The sequence below is a fragment of the Ambystoma mexicanum genome, chromosome 3q (genome assembly GCF_040938575.1).
Source record: "Ambystoma mexicanum isolate Mex_15411 chromosome 3q, UKY_AmexF1_1, whole genome shotgun sequence".
NCBI classification, from domain to species: Eukaryota; Metazoa; Chordata; class Amphibia; order Caudata; family Ambystomatidae; genus Ambystoma; species Ambystoma mexicanum.
This window is the reverse complement of record NC_090926.1, coordinates 250,459,514-250,482,173: the sequence shown is the minus strand read 5'-3', so window position 1 is coordinate 250,482,173 and position 22,660 is coordinate 250,459,514. Positions and strand designations below refer to the sequence as shown.

The 22,660-nt window shown below is 44.1% G+C and overlaps 1 protein-coding gene across 3 annotated transcripts in view; it reads right to left on the bottom strand.

The window, feature by feature from the left end:
- Positions 1 to 22,660, bottom strand: part of ASIC1 (acid sensing ion channel subunit 1) — a 601,299-nt gene that overhangs the window by 153,508 nt on the left and 425,131 nt on the right. The window contains exon 1 of one of the 3 annotated variants that reach the window (XM_069653673.1): positions 15,054 to 15,701. The exons of the other annotated variants lie outside the window; for them this stretch is intronic. Within the exon in view, the coding sequence (XP_069509774.1) occupies positions 15,054 to 15,686 (633 nt within the window). The 5' untranslated portion in view covers positions 15,687 to 15,701. Of the gene's footprint in view, positions 1 to 15,053; positions 15,702 to 22,660 lie in introns of those variants that run through there. 3 annotated transcript variants of the gene reach the window in all.

Here is a 22,660-nt window from a genome sequence, read left to right as displayed (position 1 = left end):
ATCGGGGTGGTTTGGTCATGATGGAGCCTTATGCCATAGGCAAATGAACGATGATTTCCATCCCCAGCATGCCCTGCTGATAACAACAAACATAAGTATGTGCTGCAAAAAAAAGTTTCTTAAAGCTTTATAGTTCTTTCATATATGTGAAAAGAGAAATTATTAATAACCTATGTACAGTGATGTAACACAATGAAACATTTTCACTTATAAAAATCTATCAAATTGACAGAAAAAACTGTGTTAAAGGGATGTTATGGTTAAGATGCACCACACCCTTGGAACTCCCCTGCTCTAGTAGTTAGCCAGTGGTGTCCCACCGTGGCATACTTGGCATTTCCCTCCTGGGTTCTCATGAGCACTTGCCCATTCATACTGCCCCTTCGATTTATGCACTTCTCCCACTGCACAATGCTTATGTGCATTTATAGGAGCATTGTGTATAATTATTTTGGATACGTAAGGGAAATGTAGATGGAAAAGATTTGTAAAAGATTGTTAAGTGGCAGTTGGTGTGTGGAAGCTTAATATGATCATAGGGTTCTCTCTTCGCCTTCTGCAGGCCGCCATGGAAAGGGAAGGTGGGGTTCCGTACAGAGCCCCTCTTCCCTTTCCGTGGTGGCCATCTTGGAAAAAGATTTCCCTTCCTTCAGCGGGATGCCGTACACCAGGAACGCACTTTAAGAACATACAACAAGGTTAAATTCTAGATATATAGCACCTTTTGAATTTTATTATTCTGACTGTCAGTGAGCAAAACCACCTGGCCTAGATATGTCAGTGAACGAAAACAAGTGGCCCAGATATGTGATGTCATCAGTGATGTCATCAATGACATTTGAGAAGTTACCTTTGATGTCCTGGGTGTTAGTCCTAGCAGTGCACAGTGGTTATTGTTGCCTAGCTTACCTTAACTGGCGAATTTCTGAGGTTTTTCAGTTTTACTTGTAACCATAACGTCCCTTTAACAACGTTTTTCATTGAATTTCATAGGTATTTTATTATTGCAACTTAACCATAATGTCCCTTTAACAAAGTGTTTTCAGTGACTATATATATACTTTTTTATTTATTTACATGTATTAGTTTGTATAAACGTTTACATTCCAAAATACTATTCATGATTTAAGAAAATTAAAATAAAATAAAACAAAGTTCTATCCATTCTTCTTAGTTTTCACAGCGAGTCATGGGTAAGTTAAGTTGACAGTAGGTCAATCATTTGGTCTGATTAATTCCCCTTCTATTTTTCAGATGGGTCACAGTCTTGTTTTTCTAATATTGCTATCCAATATTAGATTGCTCTAAATATGAGTGTTTTATGAGTCCCCACCAGCAGAGTTGCTCATCTTTGTCCTCTGTTTTGTACATTATCTTCCATTGGAAACATGGCTGCAAATTTTCTTCTTTCCATATCCAGTGCCGTGCATTCCATGAAAATATGGTATATTGTTTCAAGTTGGTTTCTGTCTCTGCAGAATCGACAACATTTCAGATCATCTTGGATTTGTCTCTTTTTTGATAACACTTCACGCATAGGTAGTATATTGAGGGGTAGTCGTAGAAATAGATTTCTCGTTTTTTGACAAGGGAAGAAATTCAAATATTGTGGGTTCAGCGCTCTACAATCGTACAAGCAATTTAGCAAAAGCTAGTATTGGGATTTTTTTCTGATTGTCAGTATCCAGTCATTTCTTTGTAGTTTTATTTTTGCTTTAGTTGGTCTACATGTCAACAACTCCTCAGTAATATCCAAGTTTATCATTGCTTGTTTACAGGCTTCCTTCCATGACCCTAAAATAGCGTCATTCATAGATTTCTTTTGAGTATGTAATAACTTCAATGCCGGAATGTCATCAGAGGTTATTATTTTCCTGTATGGGTCAATTGTTTTCCACATTACAATGGATTCAATAGATTGGAGTGCTAATCCAAATCTTATGCGTTGCACTGGAAAAGATTTAGGCAGCGCTAGCACTTTCCTGCAGCATCTTCCCTCCATTTTATCCCATCTTTGCCATGAGAAGTTTAGTAGTGTCTCGCTTCCGTAAATCAATTTTGGTATTACTTTTTCTCAGTAAAAGTTGATCAGTGGTCTAAATGAGAATTTTTCCATATTTACAATGAATCTTTATCCCTTGTCGGGCGAGAAAATCAATTTTGGTTATCAAATGGGTTGCCCATTCTTTGTCTCCTTTGTGCTGATCTATCCATATGCCAAGGTATTTAATAGTTACTAACGTTTCTAATTTCGTGTTGCTTAGGTAGATTCTTGGTTCTTTCTTTTTATTCGTTGAGCTGTTCAATAGTGGCATTACTTGAGATTTCGCCAAATTAATGGTTAGGTTGTTTTCTTTTGCATACTCGTGTAAGGCATTGACTCTTTTTTGCAGACCTATTTGGGTTTTATCAAACAACACTACATCATCTGCATACAGGATCCATTTTTACTGGAGTTCCATTTAGGATAGGAGTATTTGTGATCAGAATATTTTGCTTTATATGAAAGTCAGAAGAATTAAGGTTCTAGAGGGTAGCTGCCATCGGCTAGCCTTGCTTCAAACCATTTGAGGTAGGACATTCTTTTAATATGGCACCAGTTTGCGATAGTCTAATTCGTACGTTGGTTGTTGAGTATAAGGCTTTTATGGGCTCCAGAATTTCTCTGGGGCATTTCCATGTTGTACGTTTTTGCCATAGCTTTTGTCTAATATATATATATATATATATATATATATATATATATATATATATATATATATATATATATATATATATATACACATATTACAGGGCCTGCGGTAGCGTCCCTGTAGTTATGGTTAAGTTGCTCAACTCATAGAAAGAGCATTGTTTGGGTGGCTTATAACTTGGCCCTCCCTGGACACATCCTCACTAAACTTTGCAAAGAATGCATATGGCCCCCTCAGAATAATTCTGCAAAGTTTGGTGCGGTTTTGTCCATGGGGGCAAAGTTATAGGGGATCCCAAAATGTACTTAAATCCTTATAGATGCAATGGAAAAATAAATGTGCTCATGTCTACAGGACAAACCCCTGGATGGATGTTCATGAAACTTGTGCCAGGAGTGGCGGCTTGCTCCAGAAAGCATGCTTTTGTACATTTGGTTTAAATCCGTCCAGTAGTTTTTCCAAAAACTGCCAAAACGTAGGTACAAATCATTAGTGATATCTGGGTCCAGTCCGCTGACTCACTTTCCTTTTTGGTCTGCGGACACCCCTCTGGACCAATCAGGATCTGGCATGATGTTTGCGGACATCATACCCGGCCACTGATTGGATGTTCAAAAGCGAGAGGTGCGCTATATTTTTTTTAACAGTCACCATGTTGGATCCGCTGACAGCTGCCGGTGTACGCAATAGCACGCTGGGGACAAAGTCTGGCAAACACATTTGGGGGTATTTGGTGGTCGAAAGAGGGGCTGGAAAGGGTGGGTAGAATAAAGATGATATGTGGCTGTTTTTATGGGTGAAAAAAGGGCAGGCAAGTGCCGCCCAGTCCGTGCACACCGCGGTAGTCCGCAGATAGTGCTGTGAACGAACAGCTTGGAATACACATTTGGGGTTATTTGGTGGCTGAAAGTGCGCGTGAAATGGGTAGGGGAGTGCAATAAAGATGATATGGAGCTGTTTTTTAGGTGAGAAAAGAGGTATGCAGGTGCCACCGAGTCCCAAAGTGCAGCTTACTTCCCATTCAATTTCCTATAGACAAACAATGTCAATGTTTGCCAAAGTCCTTAGCACAAACGGCTGGATGGATTTGGACCAGGTCTGAAAAAATGTGGGCACGAAGTGTTGGCTCGCGGTCCATGCCTGGTTTGGGGTTATTCCGTGCAGTAGTTTTTAAAATATTTGACGGAGAAGGGAGTGCCCCCTTCCCAAAAACAGAGATATCTCTGGGATTTACCCAAAACCGGGGGTTTTAAGAAATGAAACGACTGCCATCTTTTTTTTCTCTCGTTGCGAGAGATATTTACGGCTATAGCCGAGGATATGGGAAAATTAAAAGCAGGAAAAAAGGTATTTGTAGGTCAAAAATCATTCAAATGCCATCAGGCTAAAGGTGGCTAAAGAGCACCAATTGAAATGTGGGAGTTGGAGGGGGTCTAGGAACTGAGTTTGCAACACAAAGCTTTCTGTAGCATCAAACAGCTGACATCTCAAAGCAGATTGCATCACAGGAACAGTGTGTGTTGTCGGGGGAAATGGAGAGGGCAGGGCAGCTGGCACAGATGAGTGGGGCACTTGGGCCTGGGGAGAATGGAAAGCATTTTTTGTTTCAGCAATTTTGCCAATATTCACAGCTATAAAGGACTACAGAGAGCAACCCAGGCAATGGCCAATGATTGCTATCCAGGTCTCCCATACATGCAATAACCAGGAGAGTCCATGCTTAGCTTTAAAGTGAGGAAGAGGCCAGCCTCCTCAGGTCATGTTGCCAGATAAAAAAAAACAAAATTTACAAGGCCACTTACAGGAACAGGCTGGGACTTTCCTTTCTTTGAAGCTAATCAAGGTCAGTCCTGTTTACTGTATGGATGGGCGACTGAATGGACATCTGAATTTTTTTTAAACCTTGCTACTGTCAGTCCTTGAAAGTATTGCACTCAGAGACAATTTGTTGTCTTTTGCTGAATTGAATTCTGGTAGTTGTAGTCTCCCAGTTAATAATGCAAACAAAATAGATATGTTTACAGCAACAGTGGGTTTCCCATCCCAGCAGTAACTGAGACAACCCATGCTTAGCTTGAAAGCGAGGAAGGGGAAGGGGTCAGTCATAGTGACTAATAAATGAGCCCACCTTACAAAACCACTTCTAGAAACATGGTCTAAGGGGACTGGATCTTTCCTCACTTTGAAACTAAGCAGGGTCGTTCTGGGTTACTGCATGGAGGGGAGAGAGTCCACAGTCCTGAATGCCATGCATTTTCTTAGTTTTAAATATCTCATAACACACGGCATCTACATTATTTTTTTTAAACTGTGCTACTGTCATACCTTGAAGGTTTTGAACTCAGAGACCATGCTTTGCCTTTTGCTGAATTGCATTCTGGTAGTTGTAGTCTCACAGTCAAGATGGGGGGAATAATGCCACAATTGTACACTTTTTGCCTAACATAGTTCTAGAAGGATTTATATATTTGAGTGACACTATGGTATGTGTGCTTTTCAAGTTAGCTTTATAAAGCAGAGCATTTTTGGAAGCTAGACATGGGGGTGAGGAGGGGAATTGATGAGAGGGAAAGTAAGAGATGAGAATTTGCGCCCACAATTTGGCAAGAGAGTTTGTAATACTGGATACTGGTGCAGTTATGTTCCCCGATTGTGGCTGCTTTTCATGGCACCAGTAAAGGACACATGTCGGTGGACAGTGTAACTTTTTTTCAGAGGGCGGAAGCAACCCTTTGGTTTCTTTGAGGTTGGCAAGCTTGATCAAGTATTTGGCCACCAGAATTTTACTCAGGTTGTCATGTTTCGAGTGTAGACAGTTACTCACAAGACCACAAGCACTTGTTTCATATTTGAATTTAATTTTCCAGGGAATATTTCACGACAGATTGCTGGGTTTAAAAGGTGAGCACCTTTTACACTTTGCCAGCATATTTATTGGAACATTTCCTCTCCTGTGTTATTTTTCTGGTGCTCATTACTTTTTTTAAAAATTCCAATGCTATTTTGTCTTGCACACTTTCGGTTAAGGAGTAGGTCTAATGAACTACATTTGTATATTTCACTTTAAGATATATGTTCACTTACTGTACATATATTCATGGGTGCCAGCTTTTGGTTTTTGCTATGTGGGCAAAAGTACCTGGGCATGTGTTATTTTTGCAGCAGGTCATTTTTCCCCCTTTTATATGCTGCTTAAATGTGGTTTGTTGGGGTCGTGCGGCGCATGACAACAGTCATCAAGAGACTCGCCATAAAACAAGGGGCTTGTAGCACACGGCGTACCAAAGTGTGAGATCCTCTGCAAATATTTTAATCGGCCAGAGCATTAACTAAAAACATTGGGAATTCTCAAAGCCTGCAATCTATTATACATAATAAAAAGAAATCAATATTTTTTACAGCTACAGTGCCATCGAGGGTGGAAAATCACTGGTGACCTGGGTCTTCTATCCATGCAGTAACCAGGACTAATCCTGCTTAGCTTCAAAGTGAGGAAAAGGCCATTCCCCTCAGGCCACGGTGCCTAGCAAGTGAGGCAATGTTACAAGACCACTTAGAGCAATGTGGCCCAATGGGGCAAGTCCCTTACTATCTTTGAAGCTAAGCAGTACTGTTCGTATATATTCATGTGTGCCAGCTTTTGATTTTAGCTATGGGTTCAGAAAGTACCTGGGCATATGGTATTCTTGCAGCTGGTCATTTTTGTCTTCATTTCTGTGCTGCTTAAATGTGGTTAGTTGGGGTTGTGCGATCTATCAGAACAGTCTCCAAGAGACCGGCCAGAAAAAAAGGGGCTTGAAGCACGGGAAAGGACATTTCAGAGTGGCCAGTTAGGCTCACACCGTTATGGCATGACCGTTTCGCCGCAGGTCCTGTTTGGGCACGCCCAGTTATGTACAGGGACCTCTCGGCGCAAGGATGTTTTGGCACAAGAGGTTGCAATTGGCACGACATGAGCCTCCCGGCACTTTACGTTTTGTACCTCTCTGCGCAAGGATGTTTTATCACGAGAGGTCGCAATTGGCATGAACCTGCAGGCACTTTGAATTTTGTAATATGGATTAAACGTGAAAAACATTTATTTACTGCAACATTATAAAACCGGATGGGACATGTATTACACCGTCTCTGGGCAACATTATAAATCTGAAAAAATGAAATAAAAACACATTTGTGCTGAACGTTGTCTTCGAGAACCCTGGCCTCCAGGATTTGTAGATGCAGCACTTAACCATTATCCTACAATGACATTATTGTTTGGATTCTCACACGTTTCATACATAGCCTTTTACAATTTGACATATTAAATTGTAGGCCAATTATGAATTGTAAGCACCGTGAAGCACTAAGCAATTGTGATGTGATTGAATGCTGGTCATTGAACTCTGGCAGACTAGGGTTGTGTATGTAGTCTTAACAGGCATGCCTTTGATCCACGTGGCCTCCTTCATGGAAATCTTCACCCAATCATTGCTTGATTTTAAGAAGGTCTTATGAGCTGCACTACCAATGGGTTAGTAATAGTTGTGCATCTTCCACTGCATGTGAGCCAGCGCAAACAAGACTTTCTTTGCAGCTGAAGGCAGGGGCTTGCCACACAGCCCCATTATTCCCTTAATATATTGCACTACATTTAGACTTTGAAACAGCGGGGGCAAGTAGACACCAATAATCTCCAGCCCCTTATTTTCACTTTCCCCAGCTGAACAAAACATATTTTACTTTTTTCCCCCTCCTTTGGTTCTACAACACGTACCTCCTCCTTCAACAACTTACAGATCCCCTACTGCCATTCAACCCAAACAAATAGAGGTGCAGGAGAAATCATGAATATAGCCAAGTTACATGTGTTGTATATATTATTATATGCCACGCGTCCCTTGTTATTTGCAAGATGATCCTTCAGATTTCCTTTTTACTTTGCATTTTTGGACTTGTAGTACGGGACAAAACAAAACTACAAGTCACAAACTGCAACAAAATAACAAGAATTGGCATCTTCCGAATTACATGCGCACACACACACACACACACACACACTCACACACACTCTCTCTCTCTGAAAACCCACACTCGATGTGCCACAATGCTCACATACACACATACACACACGGGTGCACACGTGTGCGCACACACTAACCCTCGCCATCATGGAGCAAATGCACACTGCACGCACACTCCCTCATACACACCATCACACCATGTACACACACACAGACACACACACTCACATCCAAATCACACACATTGCATGCACACCCTCTCAGATGACATGCACACCCTCACACCACACATCCTCCCTTACACTGGACATATATTCAAAAAGAGGACTACATCATCTCTGGGCAACATTATAAAACAAAGGAAAATGGACTAAAACTAAATTCACATTTATGCTGAACACTGCCATTGGAGAACCCTGGCCTGCAGTAGTTCGAGATGCAGCAGTCAACCATTATGCTAGATATAAAATGTATACCCTGTGAAGCAGCAAGACATTGTGGCATAGTGGTTAAGTGCTGGGTCTAGAACTCTGGCAAACCAGTGTTCATGGCTGTATTTAAAAAAAAAATGTAACTAATTTTATTTAAAGAAAAGAAAAGCAACGCAACTGGGAGGTGGTGAGGTTTGCATCAGTGCAGTCCTGTGATCTTATTTGGCATGAGGCTGTTTAGACGTGACTACAACGGCACTGGAATGGCTTTCACACCGATAAGGGTACGCCGAAATGTGCGCTGTACCGGAATAGCTGCGCCAAACGGGCATGCAGCATGAGAGCACCAAAAAGGGGTGTACCGCTTGGAGCATGCTGCTTAACTAAAGTGTGTGGTCCATGGCAAATAATTTAGTCTAACTGCACATTGCCTAAAAACTTTGTGAGGCTTCCAGGCCTGCAATCCAAAGGCCATGGTTAGTTGGCTGTTAGCGTTCTAAAATAGACAGGGGGCACCACTGACCATGGCCGAAGACCATGCTTGTGTTCTGGAAGCATTCTAAAAATCTATGGAATAACAAAACCCTTGAAATTCAAGGAAAAAACGTTAGTTGCAGGGATATTAAGGTCAGCAATACGTTAAGGTGAGAACTTAACGCAAAAAAACCCCTGAAATTCAGCTAAAGCTACCTTAACTTCATACCCCTGTTGCGCAGCCTATGACCACAATGATGACATGACATCACTAATTCCATGTTGTATGAGAACACTGATGAAATTGCAAATCACATCACTGATGCCATCACTGGTGACAACACTAATTACATTCAATATAACTGATTACATCAATAATGGAATTAGACATAACATCATTTATAATTTAGCTCATGAAAAGTTTGATTACCTTAATAACTATTTAGGCCGTGGAATTGGCCATGGCAAAGGGTGGGGTCACTAGCCAGTACCAAAGGCCATAGCTAGTGCTTGGTTAGTGTTCAAAAATACCAATGTGCATGGTTAAAAGCCATGCCTAGTGGAATTAAACGTAAAAATTGAGGAAAGAAATAGAGAGGGAGAAAATGCTGAATTCAGCATTGGAACAAAAATTCAAACAGAAATGTAGAGTAAGGGTAGTGGGGGTTGCGGGGGTGTCGCCCACTCTCCTTACCAAAAAATCATAACGGGTGACGGGGGATATCCCCCGCTTCCCTAAAAAGGAATGTGGGAGACAAATAAAGTTTTTTTAAAAAGCACCCTGCGGCTGAATTCACATTGCAGGGATAGAGCGGGGCAGAGGAGCAGCAGGTAAGTCGGCCGCAGAGGTAAGCATGGATGGTAGGGGGGTAGAGGGTGGAAGGATAGCGGGTGGGGGTGATGTGCGTGATTATTTCCTTTTCAAATTCATCATTTTCAAATTCGACATTTTTAATTTACTAAATAATAATATACATCTATGCCTAGTAGCCCATCACTGTTTTAAAATATACAGTGGGCAACGTTGAAAGCTGTAGTCAGTGGCCATGGCTAAAGGTCATAGCTATGCCCATTCATATGTTAGACTATACAGTCAGCACAGCCAAAGGCTATGGCCACTGACTAATATTATGTTGAAGACCACGGCTAGTGGCTGGTTAGTGTGTATAATATACAGTGGGCACGGCCAAAGGCCATCGCTTATTGCATTTTATTATTTTAAAATATACAGTGGACATGGCCAAAAGATGTACAAACTGATCAAGGTCAAAGGCCATGGCTATATGTTAGAATATATAGTGGGCACAGCCAAAGATTGTGGCCATTGGCCAGTATTGTGCTAAAGTCCATGGCTAGTACCTGATCAGTGTATATAATATGTAGTGGACAGGGTTGAAAGCTGTATACACTGGTAAAGGCCCCAGGCTATGGTTCTTAGCGTATTAGTGTTTTAAAATATTCAGTGCACATGGGTGAAGGTTGTGAACACTGTCCATAACTGAAGGCCATGACTAGTACCTATGCATGTGTTAAAATAAATTTGGCCATGCACACTGACCATGGATGAAGGCCATGCTTAATGCCAGTTACTGTTGTAATGTAATTAGTGATGTGATTTGTGATGTCATCATTGTGGTCATAGGCTGCGCAACAGGGGGCACGAAGTTAAGGTGGCTTTAGCTGAATTTTAGGGGGTTTTGTTGCATCAAGTTCTCACCTTAACATCCCTGTAACTAAAGTTTTTTCCTTGAATATATATGCATATACTGGACAGCCAGATTCACAGGACAACATAGATCCCCCAGGGTAACCTCTTAGAATACAGAGCAAAAAGAGGCACAACTACAGTGCCACTGATTGTCACATACAATACAGAGCTGGAAGCCCACCGCAAGATTGTTAAGGAAGTACAACCCATTTTGCAACAAGATGAACGTCTGAGAGATGTTTTCCTTGAGATGCCACTGTGTGCTTTCAGAGAACCAGCCAATCTGAAGGGAATGATGGTAAGAAGCAAACTACACACAAATAGCACAGATTATGGAACCATGCCTTGCAGAAACAAAAACTGTCTAACATGCTCACATATCAATATATTGTACACAATTAAGATAACCCACATGAGGCAGGACTACACAATTATAGGGAGTTTGACATGTGCATCCAGCAATATTGTTTACTTGATTACGTGGATGAAATTCCCCTGCACGGGCCGACAGTGTAGGGCAAACTGGTCAACCACTACATAAATGCATGAACCTCCATCGTCAGACTATCAAGTGATGCACAAAGGAGTGCCTGGTTGGTGAGCATTTTTTGGAAGATAATCATACCCTTGGTGATCTCAAAATTGCTGCACTCTGGGATAATTTCAGGACTGACTCTCACTCTTTCCACCCATAGACATGCGGGAAGCACAGCATTCAGTCCTGGCACTTTCTATCATCCTTTCCAGTGCCGTTCACGGGAATGCAACTGACACTGCACCAGCCCCACCAGCCTCTCTAAGGCAACAAGTCATTACCAGACTCCCTCCAACACAGCTTTTGCGCTGAAAAGGCCCCAGGCCAAAAGCTTACCAGAGACTTATCAGCGCCTAAGTCTCAAGCCAAGCCCCACCCTTTCTTCATGATTGTGAAGTAACCCAATCCCAAAATGGTATTTGTGCAAACTTACCACACAGGGCTCCTGGAGTCAACAACCTAACACATGATCGGTTTTCCCTGCCTTCTTTCGGCCTTATCGAGGACATTATGCCAACCCATCCTGCCTTCCTGAGAGCACTCTAACAAAGCGGGCTGTGTATTTTTTCCCCATTTGTCTTCTGTTTTTCCCTGCTCTTCAGTTACACTACGCCTGCCCCTCATAACACAGTGTAGCATTCAGACCTTGAAGGCTGCAATGTGTAAATCAGGTACACAGACAGGGAGAGATAACGAATAAAGGATCTCCAGGAGGGGCTATTTAAGCTGTAGTGCTGTAATGTGTTTTCCAAGGCTTCATTATATCCCTGAAATACCACGAAAGTTCAGAAATTAGCAAATAAATTACTTTGTTAGCCTAATTAAGGAATTGACTCATTGTTTTCTTTTGGATCAACACTCTATTCAACCTTTGGCTAACACGGTACTAGAAAACCAAAACTATACACACATGTGTATAGTCAATTTCACAATATCATACGTGGCACCTGTGTTTATTGGATTCCCAGCACCCCAGGTCCTAGTTCTCTCTCTTGCTCCCACTAGGGGTATGCAACCTTTGGCTCGTCAGATGTTTTGGACTACATATCCCATCATGCCTAGCTAGCAAAGTCAAAGGTAAGCAATCATAGGAGTCGTAGTCCAAAATACCTGGAGAGCCGCAGCCTGCAGACCCGTCTATTTTATGTTTGCCAGTGGACTAGACATTCGGGTTGTGAGGTCATGGCACCTATAGCACTGGCAGAAGTAGTGGGGTGGGGGCTCATCACAACCAGGCCGTTCTTACAGACTCACCCGTCCCAGTACTGAAGCACAGGGTTTCTTCCTCCGACAGCATTTTCACTAGAGGACAAAGATTTTTTTTCTTTGTGGGGGCGTGAGAGCTCGTGACCACGGTGTACAGAATAATGATGCCACCTAATCCCACAAAACCCCCCTACGAAGCTTGGTTTCTCCAGTGAATAGAAAACCTAATCCAGAAACAAAGACTGAAAAAAATCTATAAATATGAAAAGAGTGCTTTTTTTTTAACAACACACGTGATTATATAAAAATATCCTTTATTTCAGTAAAGGTTTTATTCACGGCCATTAAGGCCAGTAAATGATTCGTGGATCTCAGGACCGGCAGGTCCATGGATGCATGTTTGCAGCACCACAGAAACATTCGTTTTGCTTTGGGTGTATTTCCCCATGGGGTTTCTTCCCGACACCCTATCGTTGTGCGTCCTTTTATTATCTAAATCCCGGCTCCCCACACATTCGTCTCCAGTCACTGTCTAAAGTACTTTGAAGCAAACGTATTAAAACTAGAAAAAAACAAGCTCTTCTACTTGACACAACCTTGAAGGGTTACAAACGCCATGCTTGTTAAATGTCGGAATTCATTCATTTCGTCATTTGCATAGCGCCTTTCACCATGGGTATGGTCCCAACGCGCTGCAGGTTTAACGCCCCAGCAGGGACCGAAGTCTAAAGTATGGGAAAGTGGGAGGTGCTATTATGCGTTTGTGAATTATGGCCATTAAAGGTTATGAGGGGTGGCCAAGTCCCTGCTACCCACCCATGTCTAAATGGCATGTGGATGGGTGGGAATGGGAAATACACATGCAAATGGCTCTCCCCAGAAGGCCACTTAAGCTTTCACGGTGGCTTCAAGGAGCTCTGCAAAGCCATCATTGAAAGGAAGGGACCCATTGGATATATGAGCAAGTGTTGTTCACTATCGTTTAGTCCTAGTCTCCTCCTTTCACACCCAGTTATTGCAGAATCCTTGATTGTTTCCCATTGAAATGCAGCGGCCTTCAATACTATTTTGATATCATAGGAATGGCCTATTTGGAGAGCTGGAGATTTTCCTAATGGCCTCTGCCGTGGGAGGCTGACAGGGCTGGATCAGGAGGCCATACCTCTCAACTCACACGCTTTTGGTGGCTGTCACCCGCCATATAATCAGTTCACTCACCCGCCAAGCCCCTTACCCCTCCATAGATTTCAATGGGCTTGCACCCGCTAAAAAGAACATCCTGTTTTCTCTCTGCTGGCAACTCAAACTGTTGGGAGGTGTGGGTCAGGGTCAGCCACATCTTAGGCTGCATCCGTTTCCCCTTCAGACCGCTCCTCTTCAGGCCCTGATGCCAGTTCCCACCATGCCAGTTGACCCATCCATTAAGCAGGCAGGAGCCCCTTGGCTGCAGAGGAGTGGGAACATCCAGGAGTTAGAGGGCTCAGACTTCCATAAGGGCACCCCATTCAACCGCAAACTAACTATAGACTTAGACGGGAAGTGCCCTCTTGGAGGTGGCCGGGGAGAATGAGGCTGGAGCTAGCACGTTTGCCGGTAGCGGCACACTTTCAGACCTGCTTTGCTGGCATTTTTGGGGCACATTTGCCGGTGGAGAGCTAATTCTACTGGCAACGTTGCCCCCCGTTCCACCAACCCTGTCGTGTCGCCCCATGCGGTTACCTAGTGTTGCCTCTCTCGCAGAGACCTCGCTCAACAGCCCATGTTTGCAGCATTTCTCCAGCATTTTCCGAGCAGGTCTCAGCCGAGCCTGGGGTTTCCCTACATCTGAAACCGTGGCAGTCCTTATTAATCATGCTACTGGACAAAGAGCAGGCAAGACACCCGCGGGACCTCTTTTGATGAGTCCTACATCTCCCATTTCCATCCCGTTTGGCAAGTTCTACATGTCCCAAGCTTGGACCCGTATCCCTTGTTTTTAGTAATCTGCAATCCAGCACCTCTTTTTTCAGCCCGGTGTTTTTTCACTGAACAATCATCATCACCACCACCACCACCACCACCTCGACCACCACCATGGATATCTTCATTACCATTATGTTATGCGGTTTGGCTTTTATACTGCATGAGTTACCACCGCAGTGGTCTTAATGCGCCGATTCCTTGTCCGTGGAAGACCAATTTGTTACCCTGCCTGGGTATTACTGCAGACCGTAGTCTGTGGGAAGGAGAGGAAGAAAGGGAAAGTTAAATAGGGAAAAAGAAAGTTGGGGAGGAATGGGTGAACAAAATAGAACACACCTGGGTAAACAAACATTAGGGTAGATAACAAAAGGCAGAATGCACGTGCAAGCAGGAATGTATGCAGGGGATGAGTGGCTGTAGGTAAGGAAAGACAAAGTAAAAACAGGGGGAAAGAGAGAGAGAAACACCTATTATCACCATTTAAATAGCACACCCGACAACCCAAATGGCCAATAATTACCCAACTGAGTGGTACTGGAGGCTCAAAGCTTTGCTACCAGGATTTGCACCTGCGGCATGTAGATCACAAAGAGGGCTCTGCAGTGGACGCTCAACCATCTGAGCTATCTTTCCCAGAAAGTAAGAACGGAACATGAAGCGGATTATGTCTTGGAGCTGCTCATGTATTTGCCCTCCTCCTTGCAACATTGCATGGCAGATACTCGCGCAAAGCCTCTGGGATCAGGACAGAACCCAGTTGACCCTACTTGGTCTCGAGTCCATAGGGCGGCAACCTTAGAGTTGGTGCCTAGGTAAAGTTTCTGTGTTTCCGGGGAAGACTTGATTGATGTCACTAGTGGGTCCCATGTTTTGGACTGTGATCGGCGCCACTAACCAAAGGATCTCACTCACTCGCTCTCTCATTTGCTTGCCTCCAGATAGTGGAACTCCTAGAATGAAGTGTGACAGCTCTATAAATATACCCCTTTAACACTGTTGGCCCAAAGCATCAGATGATCCCAAGAGGAAAGGTCGACTTACCTGAACGAAGTCCTCCGGCTTGCATGCGTTGCCTTGGTACTTGCAGTCAAGCAGCATATCCTGCAGCCGGTGGCCGGTGCGGTTGAACACGCTGTAGAGATCTTGGTAGGCCTGGTCAAACTGATCCGGGTTGGAGGCCCATGTGATGTCGGGATCTGCCTCCTCCTCCCGATACTCGATTATAGGCGTCAGGAAGATCAGGTCGGTGTAAGTGATCTGGGAGACCCGGAAGCGATTGAAGTTACAAAAGGTGATGGCGGGGAAGACCATGGACGGGCTGTTCATCTCATCCAGCAGGGTGACGTGGGGGTTCCCCATGTAGTAGTTCACCCGGTCCCCCACCTGCACAAGGAACAGCGAGAGGGAAAGGAGGAAGGAGCAGGCCCATATCCCCTGGCGCACCCCGAAGCCCTCTTCAACAAAGATGTGGCTTGCCCCGTGAAGCGTGCAACTGCCTGCAAAGGTGGCGAGGTCCACCGCTTGCGACAGCTCTTCTTCCTCCTCTTCCGTCTCCTCCACCTTTCTCCCATAGGGGATCTCATCCAGGCTCTCCTCACTCTTCCCTGCCCCTGCCCCATCCAGGGAGTCCTCATTGGAGGTGAAGGACACGCTGCAAAATATCTGCATTGGCATCACTCAGCCTGGGAGTCCGGGCGCGCCGCAGGAAGAGTCCGGCTTCGCAGTCTTTTTCCAGTGGTCTGGTGAAGGTGCTCGAAAGATCACACAGCCAAATTTCCTTTTCTGCTTCCGATCCTCCAGGTCTCTGGTAAGTCTCTGTGAAGACTGGGCACGCAGAAAACTCATTCAAAGAAGGAAAGCGGATAGTCCTCTTGGAGTGCTAGCCCGCTGTCTGGCGCAGAGCGAGTGCGCGCCTCTGCGCTCCGTGCCTGCTTGCTAGAGCTGAAGTCAAGAGAGTGCAAAGGAGCTAACTGAATAATTGATGAAGACCCATCACAGGCCTCCCCCAGCCCGACACTGGATGGGGCAGGCGCAGCAGCACCTGGCCAGGTTCCTTGTCTATGCCAACATGCCCAGGTGCAGCCGAGACCTCTCCGGCCCTGAGACTCGATGAAGCGGAGTGTGAATCTGGGTCCTGAGCATCCTTCTGAAAACCCCCAGGAGAGCCAGGTCAGCGCGTCATCCTGCAACTTCTCGAGTTTCGTGCCTTCCTTCCTCCCTGCATCTCTGGACCCTGGCCTCTTCCCGCACCCTCCTCCTTCTTGCTGGGACTGCTGTACCTCCCCCCTTTCTCCCTCCTCTGTCAGCGGAAACCTTCCCTCGATCATTCTGTGGTCTCTCACCCCACGCCTTTAAATATTAATCCTCACTACCCTTTGTCCCTCTCTCCATGCCTCATTTCTCCATCTTCGCTTTCTTCTCCCCCACCCCTCCTGTTCGTTTTGTAATTATTTTTGCATTTACATCGCCTTTGTTGCCGACATTTCCCCAATAAAAGAGAGTGCTTCCATAATGTTTGCCATAGAGTGGGATTTCAGCAGTGATTTTCATGAAGTCATGTGCACATTTAAAACCACACAACTGTTTGGTGCACCCGGCATGTAATTCTGAGCAGGTGTAAGCGCTGCTAGGATTTCCCTGGGTGAGGTTTGGCAATGCTGCTCTGCCAAGGGGTGGCTACTACAGAAACCACAGCATGTGGGCACATGTGAACACTTTCAATGCAGAGGTTAAAGGACCACCCATCAGTCGGCAAAACAACACAAAAGGGAGATTCTAACCGGAAGCAGGAAGGAAAGCGAAATCAAGTCCAGCGAAAGGTCTATTCTAAGGTTCTAGGGTCATAAGCCCAATTCTAAAAAAGCATTGGCAAAGCCAACAGTTTTTTATTGTGTATGCATGGGATAGGCATTTTCCAGGCACTGTTGTAAGGCCATAAGATGGCAACAACTGGGAAATGGTGTGATTAGCTGAGAAAATGATAGCAGAGCCTGGCAAATGTCTATCTAATACCTACACAGAAGTCAAAGCTGTTGACTTTGTCCATGTTTGTTTTTAACAGGCATTCTGTGCAACAGATATGGAAAGTGGCTGAATGTCTCCTTTCTGACGACCTTTCTGTTACACCAGTAGTCCATGTACAGCAGCAATCAAGCCATTAACTCTCAGCAGACTGCTTAGAAATGGCACAGACAAGCCAACGTTTGATGTTACGGCTTGATACAGCTAGCTCAGACAGATCTCGGGAGGGGAAGGTAGTGGATGGGAATAGCCATAGGGATTAGAATGGCCATGAGAAGTCAATGGGTGGCTAAATAACCAAACAATACCCATAAGCTGCGTGTTCCTCCTCACATTTCATCTCCCTCCTAGCTGTACTGCAATGCAATAGTTTCACCTAATAGGCAGTGCTTATAGTCACCTAATAGCCAAAACTAATAATTCCTCCCCCAATGTAGCCGCAAGCAGGAAAGTGCCCTTCAGATCACTCACAGTGCCATGGGTGCTTTAAGTGCTGAAGCGCAGCTCTTGGTCTTGGCCTTGTCAGATTATCTGCACATTGCATAGTTCCCAGGGATGCTGCCGCCTTTAAACGCCTACTTGGGGAGCCCTATTTCATTACTTCGCTTGCCCTAGGGGTCTCTTGATTCTCTACCAAGGCAAGACCTACAGCTTTTTCTTTTGCCCTATGAGCTCTCCCGGGCTGGTACTTGCCAGGCTGCCGGTATTGCAACACCTCCACCCTCCCATGAGGGTTCCTCCAAGCATGCAGACTTTTTAGTTGGGACAAGTGGCTACACAACTACCACCAGTATCTGGGCTAGAGCCCCCAGCAGGCTACTCACAAGCTTCTACTTCTCAACGCCTGACTCCAGGCAGCTGTAGGGCCAAGGCTCCCAACAGGTTCTCAACTTTAACCTTCCCTCTAAATTGCTTGTTCTACCGCAGGGCTCAATTCGCTAAGCTGCCTTCTGTTCTGTACCAGTCTTACTACGTGGCCTAGTTGGCGTGGCTGCTTCAAGTTTCTTACTTGCTGTCTCCTTTCTCAGCTTCACCACTGATACTCTGGAAGACTGTCCTAGCTAGCACCCTCAAGGTCAGGCGGCTTTTGCCTGCTCTAAAGTAAGGCTTTGGCGGCGAGTAGCTCAATTAATGTTCTGGTTGGTGCTCTGTTGCCCCAGAAGTGTGGGTGTTTGGGATAGGTGCATTTCTAATGGTTCCACCTCACGGGCATCTACCCCTTGGTCTCACTTACTGACAAGTTCTGTGCTTTTTTAATAATCACGTTAGGCCATGGTCCTAGCCCCCGCATTAATAGCCCGTCCACCATCTTGGGATCAGGCAGCAGTGTCATGGCGGTTGTGCCCTTGAGCACCAGTGCTGCGGATAGGTTCACAGCATGTGAACATCCTGTGTGCGTGGAACGTTATATAAATATTTATTCTACCCATTTCCCCCTGATGCTGTGCATTTCTTGTTGGGCTGCATGCCAGGGCTTGAGCACCCTCTCTCACTACTCATGATGCATATTTCCCATTGGATATGCATACATTGGGTTTCCAAAAGACTGCTAACACACTTATTATTTTGCCCAATTGGTGAAGTAAATTCAGTAAGTTTTTGGTGTTGAGTATCATTAGATATCTCAGTTGTTTTAATACCTTTGTAGTTAGAGTAACAGGTCAGCCGCATAAAAAAGAAGAACGAAAAAAGACGATCTTTCCATTAAGAAATATTATTGAAAAAATAAACATCAACGAAAACATTACATGTTTAAATAGCAAAAGACAATAAAACAACAAAATAACAGTTTAGAATATTAATTGTACACATTAAATTATTTGAAAAATATTTAAAGTCTTTTCAGAGTCTTGATTATTAAAGCAGGTTTGCCTTGATTGTACACATTAAATTGTTTGAAAGTATTCAAGGTCTTTTAGAGTCTTTGATTATTAAAGCAGGGTTGCCCATTGGATGACATTAGGAATTGTTCCTGACATAGGTAACAGCTGAACACTTAGTGGGGCACCCAAGAGCGGACTGGGGGAGTTCTAAAAAATCCTCCATATAGCAGTAGCAGGGTCCCAGAGTACCACCATCTCCCTCAATGGGTGAGTTGAAGGTAACTTCTCCACATGGCATTTTGGGCACGCACTGGATGGGTTGACATTTTGAACCCCCCCCCCCCCCCCCCACCTACCCGCTAGATGGTGGGTGACTTATAGTGCTGGTGGGATTTGGCTAATGGGTCTTAATGCCAATAGAGTTTGGAGAAAAACATTGGCTTGTGGGGAAGTGTTAGTGCTGATAGGAGTTTGGCCTCCATTGGCTGGTGGCACAGTGTTTGTGCAAATGAGACTTTGGTCTTCCATTGACTGGAGAAGGATACCAGTGCTAATGCGATTCTTAGCCTCTGTTGGCTGTTAGAGTAGTGCTAGTGCTGACTGGAATTTGAGGACTCTGTTTGTGGAGGTTAACTCCTTGATGATTTTGGGCATAATTTTAATCTCTTTCTGTCCAAGAACGAGGGATTGGGTAGAGCCTAAACATGATGACGTCATCTCACCAAGGACACTAGGTTTCCAGGCCTAAGATTTCATTTTATAACCTGGTGCATTCTGGGGGGTTGATTCCAATGAACCAATGGCGTTAAAGTACAATGTTTTGTAGAATAAAAGCCCAGTTACTCCATAGACGATCCACACTTTACCGGAGTTCAAATAAACGTAATACAAATGTCAATTTTAACCAAAGCCCTTCCCTTTCTTAGCACCATTTGTGTTCCACGCAAGCCATTAAACTATGATAGTCTTAAGAAATGTTCTCTGGTAACGTGAATAAAACCCCTTGTTTCCTTGGATGAACTTAACATTCCAACCTGTAAAAGCTACTTTTTCTTTCCACAATGAACTGTATCAGGTAATATTATCCCCACCAATAATATCGCCATATATATGGTTGTCGGGAACGGCCATAGGTGATATTATTAGTGTGGCTAATTTTTGGGGTAAATGGGAGTGGGACTTGCGCGGGTGCCCCCCGTTCCCTTTAAAATAATATAGGAGTTGCAGGGGCGTCCCCCGGAGGTTCAATGGGCTAATATTGCTGGAAAAATACAGCACCATTCTTGTATGGGGATATTTTTGCAGGGATATTAACACATGGAACCCATTGAACACAATGCCACCAAGCCCTCTTACGTACTTGTGCCAGGGCCACCTTGAAACTTGTCCGTATTTAAGATAAACAACCCTAAACACGTGATCTCTTCTTTGAAGGAGAGCTTCCTCATTCGTTAAGAGAGGGAAAGTAGCCCATGGTGGTCAAGAGTTTGAGTTAAGTATGAGTTGTGGTACTCAACTTCACCACTGAGCAAGCAAGGGAGTGGGGATTATCTCCACCCCCAATATAGACAAACCGAGAGCTGGGTGAGACCAACACATTTTCATCCTGCATGAAGTTTCTTTTTGACTCTGTGTAAAATGTACTGGTAAGAAGCACGCGGCACACACATAGTTTGCTTTGCTTATACCCACAAAAGGTACAGAGTCTGCCTGCTGGCCCTCACTGTGCAAGAGATACAAACATCCCAGCAGCAGGTAGCTGACTCATATTCTGGTTAACCTCTGCCACCTCACTAATAAGCAGACTGATATTCTAGGTAACCACCTCAGTAATAAGCAGACTGATATGCTAGATAACCACTGCCACCTCAGTGATAATAAGCAGACTCATCTACTAGATAACCACTGTCACCTCACCAATAAGTGGACTCATATACTAAGTAACGACTGTCACCTCAGCAATAAACAGACTTATTTGCTAGGTAACTACTGTCATCTCAGCAACAAGCAGACTCATATGCTTAGTAACCATTGCCACCTCAACAATAAGCAGACTCATATGCTTAGTAACCATTGCCACCTCAACAATAAGCAGACTCATATGCTTAGTAACCATTGCCACCTCAACAATAAGCAGACTCGTATGCTTAGTAAACACTGTCACCTCAGCAATAAGCAGACTCATATTCTGTTTAACCTCTGTCACCTCAGAAATAAGCAGACTCATATGGTAGGTAGGCATTGTCACCTCAGCAATAAGCAGACTCATATGCTAAGTAATGACTGTCACCTCAGCAATAAGCAGGTGTATATGCTAGGTAACCACTGTCACCCCAGCAACAAGCAGTCTCATATTCTAGGTTAGCATTGTCACCTCAGCAATAAGCAGACTCATATGCTCAGTAACCACTGTGACCTCAGCAATAAGCAGACTCATATGCTTAGTAACCACTGTGACCTCAACAATAAGCAGACTCATATGCATAGTAATCACTGTCACCTCAGCAATAAGCAGCCACGTATGCTTAGTAACCACTGTCACCTCAACAATAAACAGACTCATATGCATAGTAATCACTGTCACCTCAGCAATAAGCAGACACATATGCTTAGTAACCACTGTCACCTCAGCAATAAACAGACTCATATGCTAGGTAACCACTGTCAGCTCAGCAATCAGCAGGCTCACATGCTAGGTTAGCATTGTCACCTCAGAAATAAGCAGACTCATATGCTTAGTAATGACTGTCACCTCAGCAATAAGTAGACTCATATGCTAGGTAACCACTGTCACCTCTGCAATAATCAGACGTATATGCTTAGTAACCACTGTGACCTCGGCAATAAGCAGACTCATATTCTGGTTAACAACTGTCACCTCAGCAATAAGCAGACTCATATGCTTAGTAACCACTGTCACCTCAGCAATAAGCAGATTTATATGCTTAGTAAACACTGTCACCTCAGCAATAAGCAGACCCATATTCTGTTTAACCTCTGTCACCTCAGAAATAAGCAGACTCGTATGCTAGGTAGGCATTGTCACCTCAGCAATAAGCAGACTCATATGCTAAGTAATGACTGTCACCTCAGCAATAAGCAGGTGTATATGCTAGGTAACCACTGTCGCCCCAACAACAAGCAGTCTCATATTCTAGGTTAGCATTGTCACCTCAGCAATAAGCAGGCTCATATGCTTAGTAACCACTGTCACCTCAGCAATAAGCAGATTTATATGCTTAGTAAACACTGTCACCTCAGCAATAAGCAGACTCATATTCTGTTTAACCTCTGTCACCTCAGAAATAAGCAGACTCGTATGCTAGGTAGGCATTGTCACCTCAGCAATAAGCAGACTCATATGCTAAGTAATGACTGTCACCTCAGCAATAAGCAGGTGTATATGCTAGGTAACCACTGTCGCCCCAACAACAAGCAGTCTCATATTCTAGGTTAGCATTGTCACCTCAGCAATAAGCAGACTCATATGCTCAGTAACCACTGCGACCTCAGCAATAAGCAGACTCATATGCTTAGTAACCACTGTCACCTCAGCAATAAGCAGATTTATATGCTTAGTAAACACTGTCACCTCAGCAATAAGCAGACTCATATTCTGTTTAACCTCTGTCACCTCAGAAATAAGCAGACTCGTATGCTAGGTAGGCATTGTCACCTCAGCAATAAGCAGACTCATATGCTAAGTAATGACTGTCACCTCAGCAATAAGCAGGTGTATATGCTAGGTAACCACTGTCGCCCCAACAACAAGCAGTCTCATATTCTAGGTTAGCATTGTCACCT